This window comes from Schistocerca americana, chromosome 9, assembly GCF_021461395.2.
Source record: "Schistocerca americana isolate TAMUIC-IGC-003095 chromosome 9, iqSchAmer2.1, whole genome shotgun sequence".
NCBI classification, from domain to species: domain Eukaryota; kingdom Metazoa; phylum Arthropoda; class Insecta; order Orthoptera; family Acrididae; genus Schistocerca; species Schistocerca americana.
This window is the reverse complement of record NC_060127.1, coordinates 181,933,355-181,949,273: the sequence shown is the minus strand read 5'-3', so window position 1 is coordinate 181,949,273 and position 15,919 is coordinate 181,933,355. Positions and strand designations below refer to the sequence as shown.

The window sequence follows — 15,919 nt, the reverse complement described above, 5'->3', positions numbered from 1 at the left end:
TACTCTGCATATCACATTTAAATGCCTGGTTCATCGAACCACCTTCACAATTCGCTATTATTCCAATCTCGTATAGCGCGCGGAAAGAACGAACACCTATATCTTTCCGTACGAGCTCTGATTTCCCTTATTTTATCGTGGTGATCGTTCCTCCCTATTTAGGTCGGTGTCAACAAAATATTTTCGCATTCGGAGGAGAAAGTTGGTGATTGGAGTTTCGTGAGAAGATTCCGTCGCAACGAAAAACGCCGTTGTATTCTTGTATAATAAATTTAAAGCAGTCTCCGAATATATACGAAGAATGAAAAAAAAAAAGGACGAGTTTTAGGGCTCTGGGGACAGGTCTCTTACACCAAAACAAAAAAAAATTGCCCAGTATATGCGGGCTCTAAAATGCATACCTTGAGAACTATGAGCACCTGTTCAGTAGAAGAGATGCTTTTTGCATTAGAGAAGATGAAGAGGTGTTCATACCTTTTTAAGATATGCATTTTAACCCCATGTTCACTGGACGTTTTTTTCTCGGTTTGATCTATGCTACATCGACCCAAAATATGTAAAGCAAAGTCCTTGCAATAGAAGAGATTTGCCTCGTAGTATGGAAGGACAGGAGCCCGCTTTTGGAAACGCCATCCAATGACGCTATAGGGCGCACCGGCGCCTGCCATTAGTCCACCCCTTTGGCAGGAAACGTGACTTTTACGCTGACGGACCGTAGACGAAATGTATCGCAATGTATTTTGTTATTCAGTGATGGCTACTGCTTGCCACGATCACCAGTGGACAAGATGGAGCTAGTTGCTGCCTAGAAAGGCCTTGTCCCCTATGAATGCGATGCTGTTGCCTTGGTAAACGACAGTTCCAGACACTGTTTTCCATCCGCAGTTTATATTTCTCCTTCAGAACCTCCAATGTTTTTCGGTATACAGCAGGAAAAGGAACTGCAGGTGGAACACTCTGTCTGAAACCACCATACACTAAGACAACAGACCATTACATTCTTAGGGCACAAGGGCTTTCTATGCGGCAGCTAGATATCTTTTCCTCAACTGGCGATTGTGGAATTAGTCGTGATAACTCAATAACAGGCAACTTTGCGCGACGTTCCGCCTGTAGTCCGTCAGTGTACAAAGTCACGTTTGCTGCCGAAGAGGTGACAGGCGCCAGCCTCTAATCTTCGACGCTCTGTTGCGTTATTGGATCACGTTTCCACACGCGGGCTCCTATCCCCGATTCGTTTCTCAAGACACTGTCTACAACCCCTCGAAGTTTGTCGCCATTTTTCTGGGACACTCTGTATATATACAATGACGGAAAAAATGTTGTTGTTGTTGTTGTGGTCTTCAGTCCTGAGACTGGTTTGGTGCAGCTCTCCATGCCATGCAGTAAAGCTGCATGCCCTCGGGAAAAATTACGGCTGTAGTTTCCCCTTGCTTTCAGTGGTTCGCAATACCACAACAGCAAGGCCGTTTTGGTTAGTGTTACAGGGCTAGATCAGTCAATCATCCAGACTGTTGCCCCTGCAACTACTGAAAAGGCTGCTGCCCCTCTTCAGGAACCACACGTTTGTCTGGCCTCTCAACAGATACCCCTCCGTTGTGGTTGCACCTACAGTACGGCTATCTGTATCGTTGAGACACGCAAGCCTCCCCACCAACGGTGTGTCCATGGTTCATGGGGGGGACGGAAAAAATAGCAACACCAATAATCTGTCGGAAATACATTTGTGTAAGTAACACGTTTAAGTGATTATCATTGCACGATCATATGTTAACGTAACCGCCAGATGAGCCATTGCAAATGTGAACTGCTGATATATTATTAAGCGGTGTAACCGCCAGACTATCGAATGCAAGCATGTAAACGTGCGTGCATTGTGTGGCCGGATGTCAGATTCTGTAAAGGAGCTCCTCGCCTGTTGCCCTTCGGTATTCAATATAGGGACGATTAAATACTGTTTGTAGATGGCGCTGGATTTGTCGTCCGATGATATCCCGTATACGCTTGATTGGAGACAGATGCGGTGATCGAGCAGGCCAAGGCAACGTGTCAGCACTCTGTAGAGCATATTGGGTCACGACAGCGGTATGTCGACGACCATTATCCTGTTGGAAAAGACCCCGTGGGATGCTGCTCATGAATGCCAGGGCAACATTTCGAATCACCAGATTGACGTATAGTTCTGCAGTCAGGCTGCGTGGTATAACTACGAGAGTGTTCCTGGTGTCGTACAAAACCGCACGCAAGACCATAGTTTCAGGTGTAGGTCCAGCATATCTAATACACAGACAGGTCGGTTGGAGGCCCTCACTTCCAACAAATGGTTCAAATGGCTCTGAGCGCTATGGGACTTAACAGCTGAGGTCATCAGTCCCCTAGAACTTAGAACTACTTAAACCTAACTAACCTAAGGACATCACACACATCCATGCCCGAGGCAGGATTCGAACCTGCGTCCGTAGCGTTCGCGCGGTTCCAGACTGTAGCGCCTAGAACCGCTCTGTCACCCCGGCCGGCTCACTTCCAACAAACGGCCATCACTGGCACAGACACAGAACATTTTTTCATCAGAAAGCACAACAGACCTCAACCCTGCTCTCCAATGAGCTCTCACTTGACCACTGAAGTCGCAAATGGCGTTTGCTAACAGTTCGTTGTGTCACTGTGGTTCCAGCTGCTGCTCAAATTGCTACTACATATGCAGTGCGATGCACCATAGGTGTACCCCGAATACGACGGTCTTTCGTCTCGGTACTGACACGTGGCCATCCATAGCCCGGTCTTCTTACGACCGTACATTCTCGTGACCACCGCTGCCAGGAACCATAGACAGTGCGTACATTCGTGCTAAGTTTTTGTTGAATATCGTAGAAGGGACGCCCTATTTCACGAAGGAACATCCAGCTTCTCGTAGCCCTATTACACGACCTCGTTCAAACCCAGTGAGGTGCTGGTAATGATGTCTGCGTAATCTTAAAGGCATTCTTCACTAACATCAAATGAGCACGTGCAGTCTCAAAGGTAATTAAGGCTTATGACCGTCACAGCAGACCTGATTTGCACCCTCATAGTGGTGCTACTAGTGCAGGTCTTATGCAACTGGCGCGAAATTTGAATGGTCATCTTCTTTCAAAATGTAGAAACAAGCCTGCCAACTATCGTTTATGTCACACAACTCCTTCTTTGTCCGACTTTTTTTTTTTACTTCGGTGTACATACACGGTCTGGCAGAATGAAAAGTAGGATTTGAGTCACGTAGTACAGCGACACTTTTGCACCTGCGCGTAAATACCGTGCGCTCCTTGCACTGATGAACAACCGCTACTTGTAATTATGGCCTTGTGGAGTTCAGTGCATCGAGCATTCCCAAGTGAGGTGTGTATAAAAAATAACGAGGCTCATAGCACATTTCTGTGTCTCTTATGTCGCTATTTCGAGTAGTAACGACGTGATAAAAGTCCCGGATCATTGGACCAGATAGGCCTATGGTGGGTGCAGCTATTCAAGACTACTGCGTCTTGTGCAAAGAAGAAGAGCCCTGGCCGACGAAGGACTCGGCGGAGCGAATGGAGGGGCCTCGCCAAGCATTCGTCCCAGATCCTCAGCGATTTTGCTGCCAGACACGTCTCAGTGTTAACGTGTGGACCACCACCCGTGGTTACCTTCACAGAAAACTGCAGGTCGTACACAAACTGAACGAACAAGCTAGTTTCCCGAAGAACCTTCGGCTTGCGTTTCCTGGAACTTTTAGTAGCCTACCAGCAGATGCGAAACTACATACTGACGTCTGATAGGGCTCGTCAACTGCATGAGAGACCCCTGTACTGTGAGCGTGTGACAGTGTGGGGCAGTATGGCTACGTTTGGCAGTATCGGTCCGTGTACGGGGTCGCATTCAAAACTAAGTAAAGGGCACATGTGGTATGTAATGCCATATATTTTTCTTTGTTTTCAACGTGTCCTTCAATATATTTATTATTTTGTTTCGAAGTTATTTCCTTTTCATATCCTACTATTCATTCTTCCAGAACTTATATTGGGTCTTGAAAGAAGTACTCCATATTTGAGAGGTACAAGCATGGATCAAAACAAGAAAAACATGTCCAGTAAATATAGACGATAAAATACAAATTTTAAGAGCTATGAGCATTTGTTCATCTTCGCTACTGTGAAATACATCTCCTGTAAGCCTTCCACCATTACGGGCGAAGCCGGCCGAAGTGGCCGTGCGGTTAAAGGCGCTGCAGTCTGGAACCGCAAGACCGCTACGGTCGCAGGTTCGAATCCTGCCTCGGGCATGGATGTTTGTGATGTCCTTAGGTTAGTTAGGTTTAACTAGTTCTAAGTTCTAGGGGACTAATGACCTCAGCAGTTGAGTCCCATAGTGCTCAGAGCCATTTGAACCAGCCGTTACGGGCGACCTACAGAATGCATTGAGTAGATGAGAAGACATCATTCTGTCACCGTGAAGCAGCACAACTTCTAATTCAAACTCGGCAGTTCCTTCCATTTGCCAGGATATAAAAGAAAAAAAATGGCTCTGAGCACTATGGGACTTAACTTCTATAGTCATCAGTCCCCTAGAACTTAGAACTACTTAAACCTAACTAACCTAAGGACATCACACACATCCATGCCCGAGGCGGGATTCGAACCTGCGACCGTAGCGGTCGCGCAGTTCCAGATTGAAGCGCGTAGAACCGCTCGGCCACAACGGCCGGCATACAAAAGAAGATCATGTCTGTCATTTCGCATATGGAATAACAGGCTTACGTTATGCTGTTAAAGGCAAAGATAAAACCAAAATGTAAAAGCATTTCGCATGCTTATTAAAACACAAACTGGTTCGATTAGAACTAATGTATGCACTGCACTTAGTGAAACTGTGAGTAGTGTTTGCAGTAAGAACACTAACCGATGTCTGCCGCATGTTCGTAATAGCGAAGACATTCCAATAGAAGACATGTGTTTCACAGCAGCAAAGATAAACAAGTGCTCATAGCTCGTAAGATTTGCATTTCGCAGCCCATGTTTACTGCAGATGTTTTCCTTGTTTTCATCCATACTATCCAGCATTAACAAAAAACCGGGTATTAAATAAAACAGCGCAATGGATAATATTGAGCTTTCATGGGCTTTATTGCTTTTTTGAGATTTTTTCTCATATTGAGCATTAAGTAGTTCAGTTTAAATTCCTGTGACTAATTTAATCGAAACACTATCCCATTGTGACAGCTAGATTCTGAGTGCCTCATGTCTTTCCCTGCTTTCACTGCCTCCTTGGAGAGAATCTTCTCCGCCTAAGGGTTTGTTTGGTCAAAATTACGAAATAATTTAGGAGAGCAAAGACCTGAGAAATTAGTAAGGATCTACAAATTTCTGCATTCAAGCTAAATTATATTTCACAGTCATTACGATACTACGAGTTCTGGAAGTGTAAATGCTATTTACCTGTGTTTCTTATATTGCAATAAAAATTAAGATACAATATTAATAAAATAAATTATTGTCACAGTTGCCTTCTATAAACGTGGCTCTTTTTACTTTGAGTAAGGCTAACATGTAAAATGTTGTTAATTAGAGTTTCATACTAAAATATAGTTGGTTTTTATTGTTTTTTGTGTTTTTTTTTAATTTGAAAAAAACGCGTAGGCTTTTTTATAATCACCCCGATATCATCATCTCTCAAAATGTGGAATAAATTTTTAACACCATGTGTATACTTACGAACTCTGCTCACCGACTGGCCGAAGTACAAAAAAATCATTACAACTTCAGAAAAATTGCACGATTTATTCAATAGAAAGAGCTCCATAAATTGTGCACGTCATAACGCGTTGATTCAGTCTGGCCCTTATGCAAGCAGTTAATCGGCTGTGTATTAATGGATAGAGTTGTTGGATGTCCTAAGGGATATCGTACCAAATTCTATCCAGTTGGCGCGGTAGATCGTCAAAATCAAGAGAGAGTTGAGGGATGTCCCCATAATGCTCCAAACATTCTCAACTGGGGACGAAGTTGCGTAATCGTGTCTTGTTTGTTAAAATGCACTTAACTGTTGAAGAACGTGTATTCGTGATAAAACTTATTTTGTGATGAAATCTCATCACGTTTCTCTGCGAAAGTTTACGGAGGAATTTGAAAAGGAAGCACCAACGAAAATGTTATTCAGAAGGTAGTTAAAAAGTTTCGTGAATCAGGTTAAGAAACGTGCCAGAGGTCAGTTTTAACGACGCAAGTTATGCAGGATATTAAAGCAGGAGTTATGACGTCTCCCCATAAGTCTTTGCGTAGATTATGCCAGGAAACGAACGTGTCGCGTGGTTCAGACCACACTGCAGTGTGAAGAATACTGAAATGTCATCCGCACCATGCTCAGGTTTTCCACGAGCTGAATAATGCTGATTATTTCACTACTGTCAATGGTTCAAGACTCACGTTAGAGGCAACAATGGCATTGTACCAGCTGCGACATAGTCGTGAATATAAGCAGTAAAATGGAAATGTCGTGTGGCTAGGGCCTCCCGTCGGGTAGACCTTTCGCCTGGTGCAGGTCTTTCGATTTGACGCCACTTCGGCGACCTGCGCGTCGATGGGGATGAAATGATGATGATTAGGACAACACAACACCCAGTCCCTGAGCGGAGAAAATCTCCGACCCAGCCGGGAATCGAACCCGGGCCCGTAGAATTGACAGTCTGTCACGCTGACCACTCAGCTACCGGGGCGGACAATATAAGCAGTGATCCTGGTACTGTCAAATGTTTTCTTTTTATTCCAGTCTTTGATCACAGTATAAATTCCTTCGACGATGATCGGTTTCAGTCAGAGTGACCGTCTTCGGATCTACAATATAAAAAATAATATATACTCCTAGCGGGCAGCATTTCATATCACGATATACTCTCATACAAACTGAGAAATGTACAGATAAAATAAGGTAAAGCGTACCTGTTCTACACCATGTCGTAATGTGGTAAAGACATAATGGCATCGTCAAAACATATAAATACGTTCAGCAAAGTATCGTCACGTAGAACTAAAATATGGTGTAAAATAGGCCACATCGTCCACACAGTCATTTTGCAAGTGGCGTTACTGTACAAAACCTGAAGTGCAGTAGCAACGAGAAACCTGTTTGCCTGTATGGTTTATAGATGTCGCCACTATCGGCTTAGATGTATTCTTCATTTACGTTAGAACCATAATCTGATAAAAACACATTGGGTAAAATACATGTAGCAGACTTTTAAATTTTGATAACTATTATAGAAAGCTGTTGTGATAAAGGACGAATACAGTTAACCATATAAAATTAATAAAAGGAAATATATAAAGATAACAGGTCTGACAGTTTTATGGTGAATTTACGGTAAAAAATAAATTATACCTAATACACTGCCTACAGCACCTACAAAATTACCTATGAAAGATAAAATGTCTGTATGACAAAATAATTGAAGAAAAGACAGATCAAAATGGTATTGTAGATCAAATGTTTTTCACAGTGATGCTTGTCTTCATTTTGGTGGGTATGTTAACAGCCTGAACCACCGGCTGTGAGACACTGACAACCCGCATAGTTAATTGAGATTGCCTTACACCCACAGAAAATTGGCGTGTGGTGCATGGTTTCAAGGCGGCGAATAATAGAACTTTTCAGAATGAGATTTTCACTCTGCAGCGGAGTGTGCGCTGATATGAAACTTCCTGGCAGATTAAAACTGTGTGCCCGACCGAGACTCGAACTCGAGTTCGAGTCTCGGTCGGGCACACAGTTTTAATCTGCCAGGAAGTTTCAATAGAACTTTTGTTTATTGATACAGCTGTGGATGCTGCCGTCTACCAAGACATTATCCAACAATTCATAGTGTTACTGCGGGAGAATAAGCGCGGCTGCTGGGTGCAACAGGCCGGTGCCAATTGCCACACAGTTCGCCCTGCTATGGAGATGCTCCTGCTCTCAGTAGTCCAGAATTCTCTCTGTGAGGCTACTTGAAAGTTATTGTTTACAGGAGCAATTCACAGTCCCAGCAGGCACTGCAGACGAACATTACGGCAGCCATTAACGAAAAAGGACGTGCAAAGCTGACAAAGGTTACTAGGAACATGGTCAAACGTGTCGACAAGTGCATAGAAATGGGTGGACAACATTTTCAATACGTGCTGTAATTTTCGATAACTTACGATCTAAGTTTGTTAATGAAAACTTACTTATAGAATAAACTAATTCAGCAGTCTGTACTTTTAGAGCAGGGGTTCCCAACAAAATTTTCTCGAGGACCCCCTGATCGCCTGCCGGTGTGGCCGAGCGGTTCTAGGCGATTCAGTCTGGAACCGCGTGACCGCTACGGTCGCAGGTTCGAATCCTGCCTCGGGGATGGATGTGTGTGATGTCCTTAGGTTAGTTAGGTTTAAGTAGTTCTAAGTTCTAGGGGACTGATGACCACAGATGTTGAGTCCCATAGTGCTTAGAGCCCCCCCCCCCCCCCCCTCATCGAGCATGATTGGTACCTTGTCATATTACAGTATCAAGTACCTAAAAAAGCCAAATTAAGAGTCTTTTAATACGTTTTCTATTTTTGGTACTTAGAAAAAACATTGACATATTCATCATTGAAAAAATATTGAGCTTTAAACTGCTCATGCAGGAAGCGGCCAAAATAAAAAATCTGTTATCATACGAAATATATTCAATATATTTTTTATTGTAATAGCATCTTGCGAACCCCTCTGGCATAGCTGGTGGACCCCTGGAGGTCTGCGGACCACCTGTTGGGAACCACTGTTTTAGAGCATAATATATGTCCCTGGAAAACTGTACATGCGAGATATGTTGGCTCTGATGGTGGATCCTTCTACAACGTGGCGCTGTGCTGTGTGTTCCAGCTGCCGGGCGACGTTCCGGCGCTGAGCCTGAGGGAGCTGCGCGACATGGCGTGCCGGCAGCAGTCGCAGATAGAGTCGCAGCGCCAGCTGCTGGCCGCGAGGGAGCAGCGGCTGCGCTTCCTCAAGCAGCAGCAGCTGCACCTGCAGCCGCAGGGCGCGCCCAACCAGCAGGGTGAGTCCCGCTTTCCAGCACGACATCGCACCACCACGCGGTGCTTCGAGAGCGTCAGATCCCCTTCCCGTCCAGGCACCAGGGTTAGAGTCGTTTTCCAACAGGACAACACCCCACCACACAGTGCTGCAACAAGCAGCAGGTCCAATTTCCCCAGCCAATAGGATGAATGTCATCTTCTAACAGGACAACACCCTACCACCTCTATTTCTCAAGCAGCAGCTGCAGTTCCAATTCCAGCCTGATGGCATTTCCAATCAGCTGGATCAGCCTTAGTTTCCAACACGACAATACCCTATAAGGCAAATAGGTACACGTATTCCAACAATTAAACACGTTAAGACACTCTGCTTCTATCATAATTAACACATCAGGCTTTGGGAAAATATCATACACAACGACTCGAAGATAGTAATAGCATACAAGTGTGAGAACTATCCCGCCGTCAGCTTAACAGTTCAAGCGTCCAAGTTCTTGACTAGTATAATGCGAGGGTCGTTTCAGGAGTTCTGCACATCGTCAGGCGGAATTGAAGGAAATAATTTATTTTACAAAATATGTTTTCAGGTCGTCAGTATAATTTCCATTCTTGCTAATGGCAACTTCTATATTCCGGATAGGGCACCTTCATTGTTAATCTGTCTGATTACTCGGCTCACCTCACTAGAAGCTTCATCAGTTGTACTGAAACGTTTTCCACGGAGTTGTTCGTTCCGTTTGGGAAGCGATGCTTGATGGGCTCATATCAGGGCTGTATGGTGGGTGGGGAAGTATTTCCCATCCATATTAGTCGAGCGTTTCTCTCATTGGTAGGGCAGTATATGGTCTTGAATTGTCGTGCAAAATGAGGATACCAGCTGTCAGCATGTCAGGTCTTGTTTGACGAATTTTCAGACGCAAAATATTTTGCAGAAACAGCTTGTAGTACCCACCTGTTACAGATGTCCGTCTGGGGCACTCTAATTGTAGCTATGACTCCATTCGTGTCATACTCCGAAGATCATCATCAGGTTCATCTTTGACTGTTGGCGACGCATTTTTTTCGCTCATGGGAGTCACAACTTTTCCACTGTGACGACTGAGACGTAACTTCTGGCTCAAAATCTCGTGTCCTTTTCAGAAATTGTTCTCCTTCTGTTCAATAATGTCGAAGCAAGTCTTCAACGATTCTTTTGCGAGCTGCTTTCTGCTCTTCACTGCGATCATACGGAACCCATCTGGCAGTAATTTTTCACTTATGGTTCTGTAAACTAAAGTGACAAACATTCTGGCCTCATATGTAATTTCCTCGCATGTTCTCGTTGATCCTCTTTCAAAATGTCATTTACAGTAACCTGAGAGATGTAGTTTGTTGCAGTTGATGGCCTTCCACTTCTTCGATTGCCCTCAGAGCTTACCCGACCTTCAGCCGGCCGGTGTGGCCGTGCGGTTCTAAGCGCTTCAGTCTGGAACCGCGTGACCGCTACGGTCGCAGGTTCGAATCCTGCCTCGGGCATGGATGTGTGTGATGTCCTTAGGTTACTTAGGTTTAAGTAGTTCTAAGTCTAGGGGACTGATGACCACAGATGTTAAGTTCAACTGGCTCTAAGCACTATGGGACTTAACATCTGAGCACTATGTGTTGTCATCAGTCCCCTAGACTTAGAACTACTTAAACCTAACTAACCTAAGGACATCACATACATCCATGAGCAAAGCAGGATTCGAACCTGCGACCGCAGCAGCAGCGCGGTTCCGGACTGAAGCGCCTAGAACCGCTCTGCCACAGCGGCCGGCAGATGTTAAGTCCCATAGTGCTCAGAGCCATTTGAACCATATTTACCCGACCTTCACGGAAACGAGCAGAACACCATGATACTGTGCTGCGACCCACTACACTATTCCCACACATCAGTGTCAAAGCGTTGTAAATTTGCGCTGGCTTCTTTCGCTTTTGATTTAGGAGCGCTGGTCACTACGTACAATCCCACCGGACTCGGTGGCGGCTTCCATTTTAAAACTGAGTTACTCACGACACAGCCACGCGAACCAGAAAACTCATACTCGACCGTCACGCCTAAAGTCTCTTTCACAACTAGCGTGAATTTCAACTTAATCACGCCACGTGCGCAGTGTGCAGGACTTTTGAAGTGACCCTCGTACATAGAAAAATGGAAAAGAGTGTTGGGGATTTTATGTATGAGGTTAGTTTGACTTTTGTAAAGCAACAAAGAGGCAGTTTCAACGTTGAAATTGATAGCTGGAGCAAGAGCTGAAAAAAAAAGAGACGTTCATAGAAGCTGTCGGCTTAGAAAAAGCATTCATCAGTGTAAAATGGTACAAGGTGTTTGAAATTTTGCGAAAAATACGAGTAAAGTAATGTGTGAGGAAAGACTAAAAAACTGCATTCCGAACAGGCCATGAAACGGCATACATACATACATGTATTGGGCACGGGACATTAGGTGATCGGTGATGATGATGATGATGGTGTTTGGTTTGTGGGGCCCTCAACGGCGTAGTTATCGGCACTCGTACAAATTCCCAATATTGGCGCTGTCCAGTCCCACCACTTTCCCGAATGATGCTGGTCGGTGAATAGCGTATGTACGAGGGTCGTTCAACAAGTAATTCCCGACATTTTTTTAAAGCCATTAATATACATAGACAAGCGACCTTGTTGATGCTTCAAATCTGATACTTGTTCTATGCGCCGGTGAAGTTTCGAACCGTTCTGGCACACGGCAGAGCCGTAGTACAGCGTCAAAATTGCGTGTACATACGACTCACGTTACAAGCAGCGCGCTATTATTGAATTCTTGTGTGGAGAAAAAGAAACCGCGGTGAACATCCATAAGCGTTTGTGCACAGAGTATGACGATTCTACAGTTGATAGGAGTATAGTTGGGCGATGGGTAAAGAAAGTTACAGCCTCAGGAAATGTAGAAACAGAGCTCCATGATCAGCCACGCTCGGCACGTCCTGTCACAGCCACTGCTCCAGATATGCTGAATCGTGCGGATGCCATTATTCGTGCCTACCGGCGCATCACAACTCGACAATTGGCTCTACAGATGTCGATCAGCATTCGAAGTGCGTCTGGAATGATCGAGACTCTCGGATATTCATTAAGGTGCTCACGGTGGGTTCCACGAATGCTCACAGCGGATCACAACATTCAAAGAAATGCCATTTCATCTTAATTGTTGGAGGGTATGAGACCGACGGGGAGGCCTATCTTGATCGTTACGAGAGACGAAAGCTGGGTGCGCCACTTTGCGTCGGAAACAAAAAGGCAGTCCATGGAGTGGCATGATCCTCATTCACCACGAAAGACGAAATTCAAGACAAGTCATGGTGACAGTCTTCTGGGATTGTGATGCCGTCGTTTTCGTGGATATGATGCCAAGAGGGTCAACCATCAATTCAGAGGCTTACGTGAAGCCTCTGAATAAACTCAAGAACCATTTCCGACGCGTTCGATCGGACAAGAATCCACCAGAAATCTTGCTCCAACACGATAATGCACACCCACACACAAGTCTGAGAACCCCGGAACACATCGCCGAGTTTGGTTGGACATAACTGTCTCATCCCCCCTACAGTCCAGACCTGGCACTCTCGGATTTCGATCTCTTTGGTCCGCTTAAAGATTCTGTACGGGGTGACGAGTGTGTCAGTCATGCGGTAAAAACATGGCTACGCCTACGAGACAAGAGCTTCTACCAGCACGGAATACATGCTGTTCCACAACGTTGGCGTACGGTCGTAGAACGTGTTGGAGACTGCATAGAAAAATAGGACATGGGCATGAGATGTTAATGTACTCGTATATTGTCACCAAAGTCTGATTCTTAACAATAAATATGTTCTGAGAAAAGAAATGTGGGACATTACTTATTGAACGACCCTCGTATTACCCTAGTCAGTGGCGTTGACAGTGCGGGAGATTCGGTTGTGGTATTTTCCTTGCAGCGGAAAAACAGTACGTTTCCGGAAATGAGTTCCTGTGCTAAACTTATCCCTCTTGTTCCCAAACACAAGCTCTCAACGGCTGTAAAGGAAATTTAGTCATGGCCTGTGTAGAGAAAAAGGAAGGTGCTATCACGCAAAATAACTTATGATGGTCGAAGTAGAGAGGATATAAAATGTAGAGTGGCAATGGGGAGGAAAGAGTTCCTGAAGAAGAGGAATTTGTTAACATCGAGTATAGATTTAAGTGTCAGGAAGTCGTTTCTGAAAGTATTTGTATGGAGTGTAGCCATGTATGGAAGTGAAACGATAAATAGTTTGGACAAGAAGAGAATAGAAGCTTTCGAAATGTGGTGCTACAGAAGAATGCTGAAGGTTAGATGGGTAGATCACATAACTAATGAGGACGTATTGAATAGAATTTGGGAGAAGAGGAGTATGTGGCACAACTTGAGTAGAAGAAGGGATCGGTTGGTAGGACATGTTCTGAGGCATCAAGGGATCACCAATTTAGTACTGGAGAGCAGCGTGGAGGGTAAAAATCGTAGAGAGAGACCAAGAGATGAATACACTAAGCAGATTCAGAAGGATGTAGGTTGCAGTAGGTACGGGGAGATGAAGAAGCTTGCACAGGATAGAGTAGCATGGAGAGCTGCATCAAACCAGTCTCAGGACTGAAGACCACAACAACAACAACATCACATTATGTGGACTGTGCAGTCACATTTGTTGTACACGATTTCGAGCATCATTCGAAGGGTGTCAAAATGATTGTTTTGTTTCTTAGTTTTGGACAAATCATTTCGCGAAACATTTGCCCAGTTGTTTCCCCAGTATTCTGTTTTGTGTTGTAAGCAGTGTGATTTGAGGGCGAGGTGTTTGTTGCAGGCCAGCAGGGGCAGCAGCAGCAGCAACAGCAGCAGCAGCAGCAGAGGGCGCACGAGGCAGAGCGGCTGCGCAGGCTGCGGGAGCGCGTGGAGGCCCAGGAGCTGAAGCTGCGGAAGCTGCGCGCGCTGCGCGGACAGGTGGACGCCCAGAGGCAGGGCAACGCCGCGCTCAGTGAGTAGCCGAGCCCTCTGTCTGTCCTAGGGATGGGGCGTTGGCCAACTAACCGGTCCAAAGGAACGGTTCACCAAGATGAGCGGAACGAGCGAGGAGCGAATTCTAAGGAACGGTCGTTCATAGTTCACTTCGGTCGCGGCTCTTTACTTACAGTTCCCGAGGACGGGAAACGGTCGGTCTCGTTCCCGCAACGGCGCGTCGGCCGGCCTCGTTCCAGCCAGCCTCGGTCCCGTTCCCCTCTGTCTCGGTCTCGGTCTCGGTCTCGCTCGGCCGGACTCGTCCTTCTTCGCGTGGCCACTCGTCGCACTTCCACTGCCGACTGCTCATAGTTCGTTCAGTATCGAGTTGTTGTTGTTTGTTTCGTTCGCTTGGCACACCCATTCTAGATCTGTTTTAAAACTGTTTTGAACTCTGAACGTCTGGTTCTTTTCGTATGCTATTCAGCGTCCACGACCGGTAGTTAAAATGTATCTTATAATTATGTAAACTACACAAAAATTACGTGATATCTAATACGTACATCTTTTCAGGTAACAAAACGGCGTATCAGTTTACATCACTATTTCGATAAACAGCAGAAGGAATCATTGTGAAAAGGCAAGATTTTTTGTTATTACACATGCAAAGGACGTCGGCACAGCACACACGAGTGGCCATTTTCCGTCTTTTTTTTATCCAAGGTAAAAGAGCATGTTCATTGTTATGGAAGGCAGACCGACTTACACCAAATGAAGCCTGCGCTTCGTAATGGAGTGTCCGGTTTCACATTTTGTAAAAATAATATGGTAACACCTACACTATTATTTCAGTGGTACAGGGTGGCGCACGAAAAATTGGCCCGAAGTACTATAACACTACAGTTGGCTAAACGAGATGTTTTGCAGAATCACGAAAATTACAATTGTGTGCGAATTCTCTTAAGAATAAAAACTCTGTACTCCAGGGAGGTGGGGGGGGGGGGGGGGGGAGGCAAGTGCCCCCTCTTGGCGCCTTCCATCTTCAACCACCTATGCTACTAATTTTCAGTTTTTCATAACAACCATATACCAAGCATAATGAACGTTGAACGAGTAAAAATGAACGGTTCCCGAAAAAGAGCAATCACCAGTGAACTAGTTCCCAAGGATGAACTACTTTGCCCATCTCCAGTCTGTCCACAGTATTTGCCTGCCTCTACTTCTTTGACGTCTGTTCATTAGAGATCCGAGCCAAACTGTGACTTTCCGGTAACCGTGATTTCTGTGAATGCTACTTTTCGGTAACTGCGATTTTTAATTGCGACTTGTCAAAATTTTAAATCGTGGTTCATGAATTCCTCCGCACTCCAAAAACTTAACATGCGTTTCGTGCTGTTTATCGCCATAGTTTCTACTCTGGAAGCTGTGAGCACTGTGCAGGAAACAGGATCCACGAGACACAGAAATGCCGAGTTCAGTCAGTAACCAAACATCCATATGTACCTCTACAGGGTGAAAAGCATTTAAACCGACAAACTCGGGGAGGTTGTAGGGGAAATCAAAACAAATATGTTTCCCTAATGTCATTTTTTCCTATGAGGAGTATTTAAACCGGTAGAGGAAGATTTCTCTGGCGGCAAATTAATTAAACCAAGAAACACTTTTCCATTTTTTTATGACCAAGAGACAACACATTAACACAACGCAATTTCAATTACAGTAGATTTTCAGAAATGCCTCCATTGACACGTAAACAAAGGTTACACTGTCGGATCACGTTCTGTCTGACACGGGCACAAACCCCAGGAGTATCCTGAATTGTTCCTGCTGCTGCTACTATCCGGGCAATCAGATCCTCTTCTGATGCAACTGGAGTTGCATAAACAAGG

At 45.0% G+C, this 15,919-nt stretch overlaps 1 protein-coding gene across 1 annotated transcript in view; it reads left to right on the top strand.

Moving 5' to 3' along the window:
• Positions 1–15,919, top strand: part of LOC124551046 (apoptosis-stimulating of p53 protein 2-like) — a 454,884-nt gene that overhangs the window by 299,887 nt on the left and 139,078 nt on the right. The window contains exons 2-4 of the mRNA XM_047125910.1: positions 8,889–9,064; positions 12,833–12,847; positions 13,946–14,070. Coding sequence (XP_046981866.1) covers positions 8,889–9,064; positions 12,833–12,847; positions 13,946–14,070 — 316 coding nt within the window. The remainder of the gene's footprint in view (positions 1–8,888; positions 9,065–12,832; positions 12,848–13,945; positions 14,071–15,919) is intronic.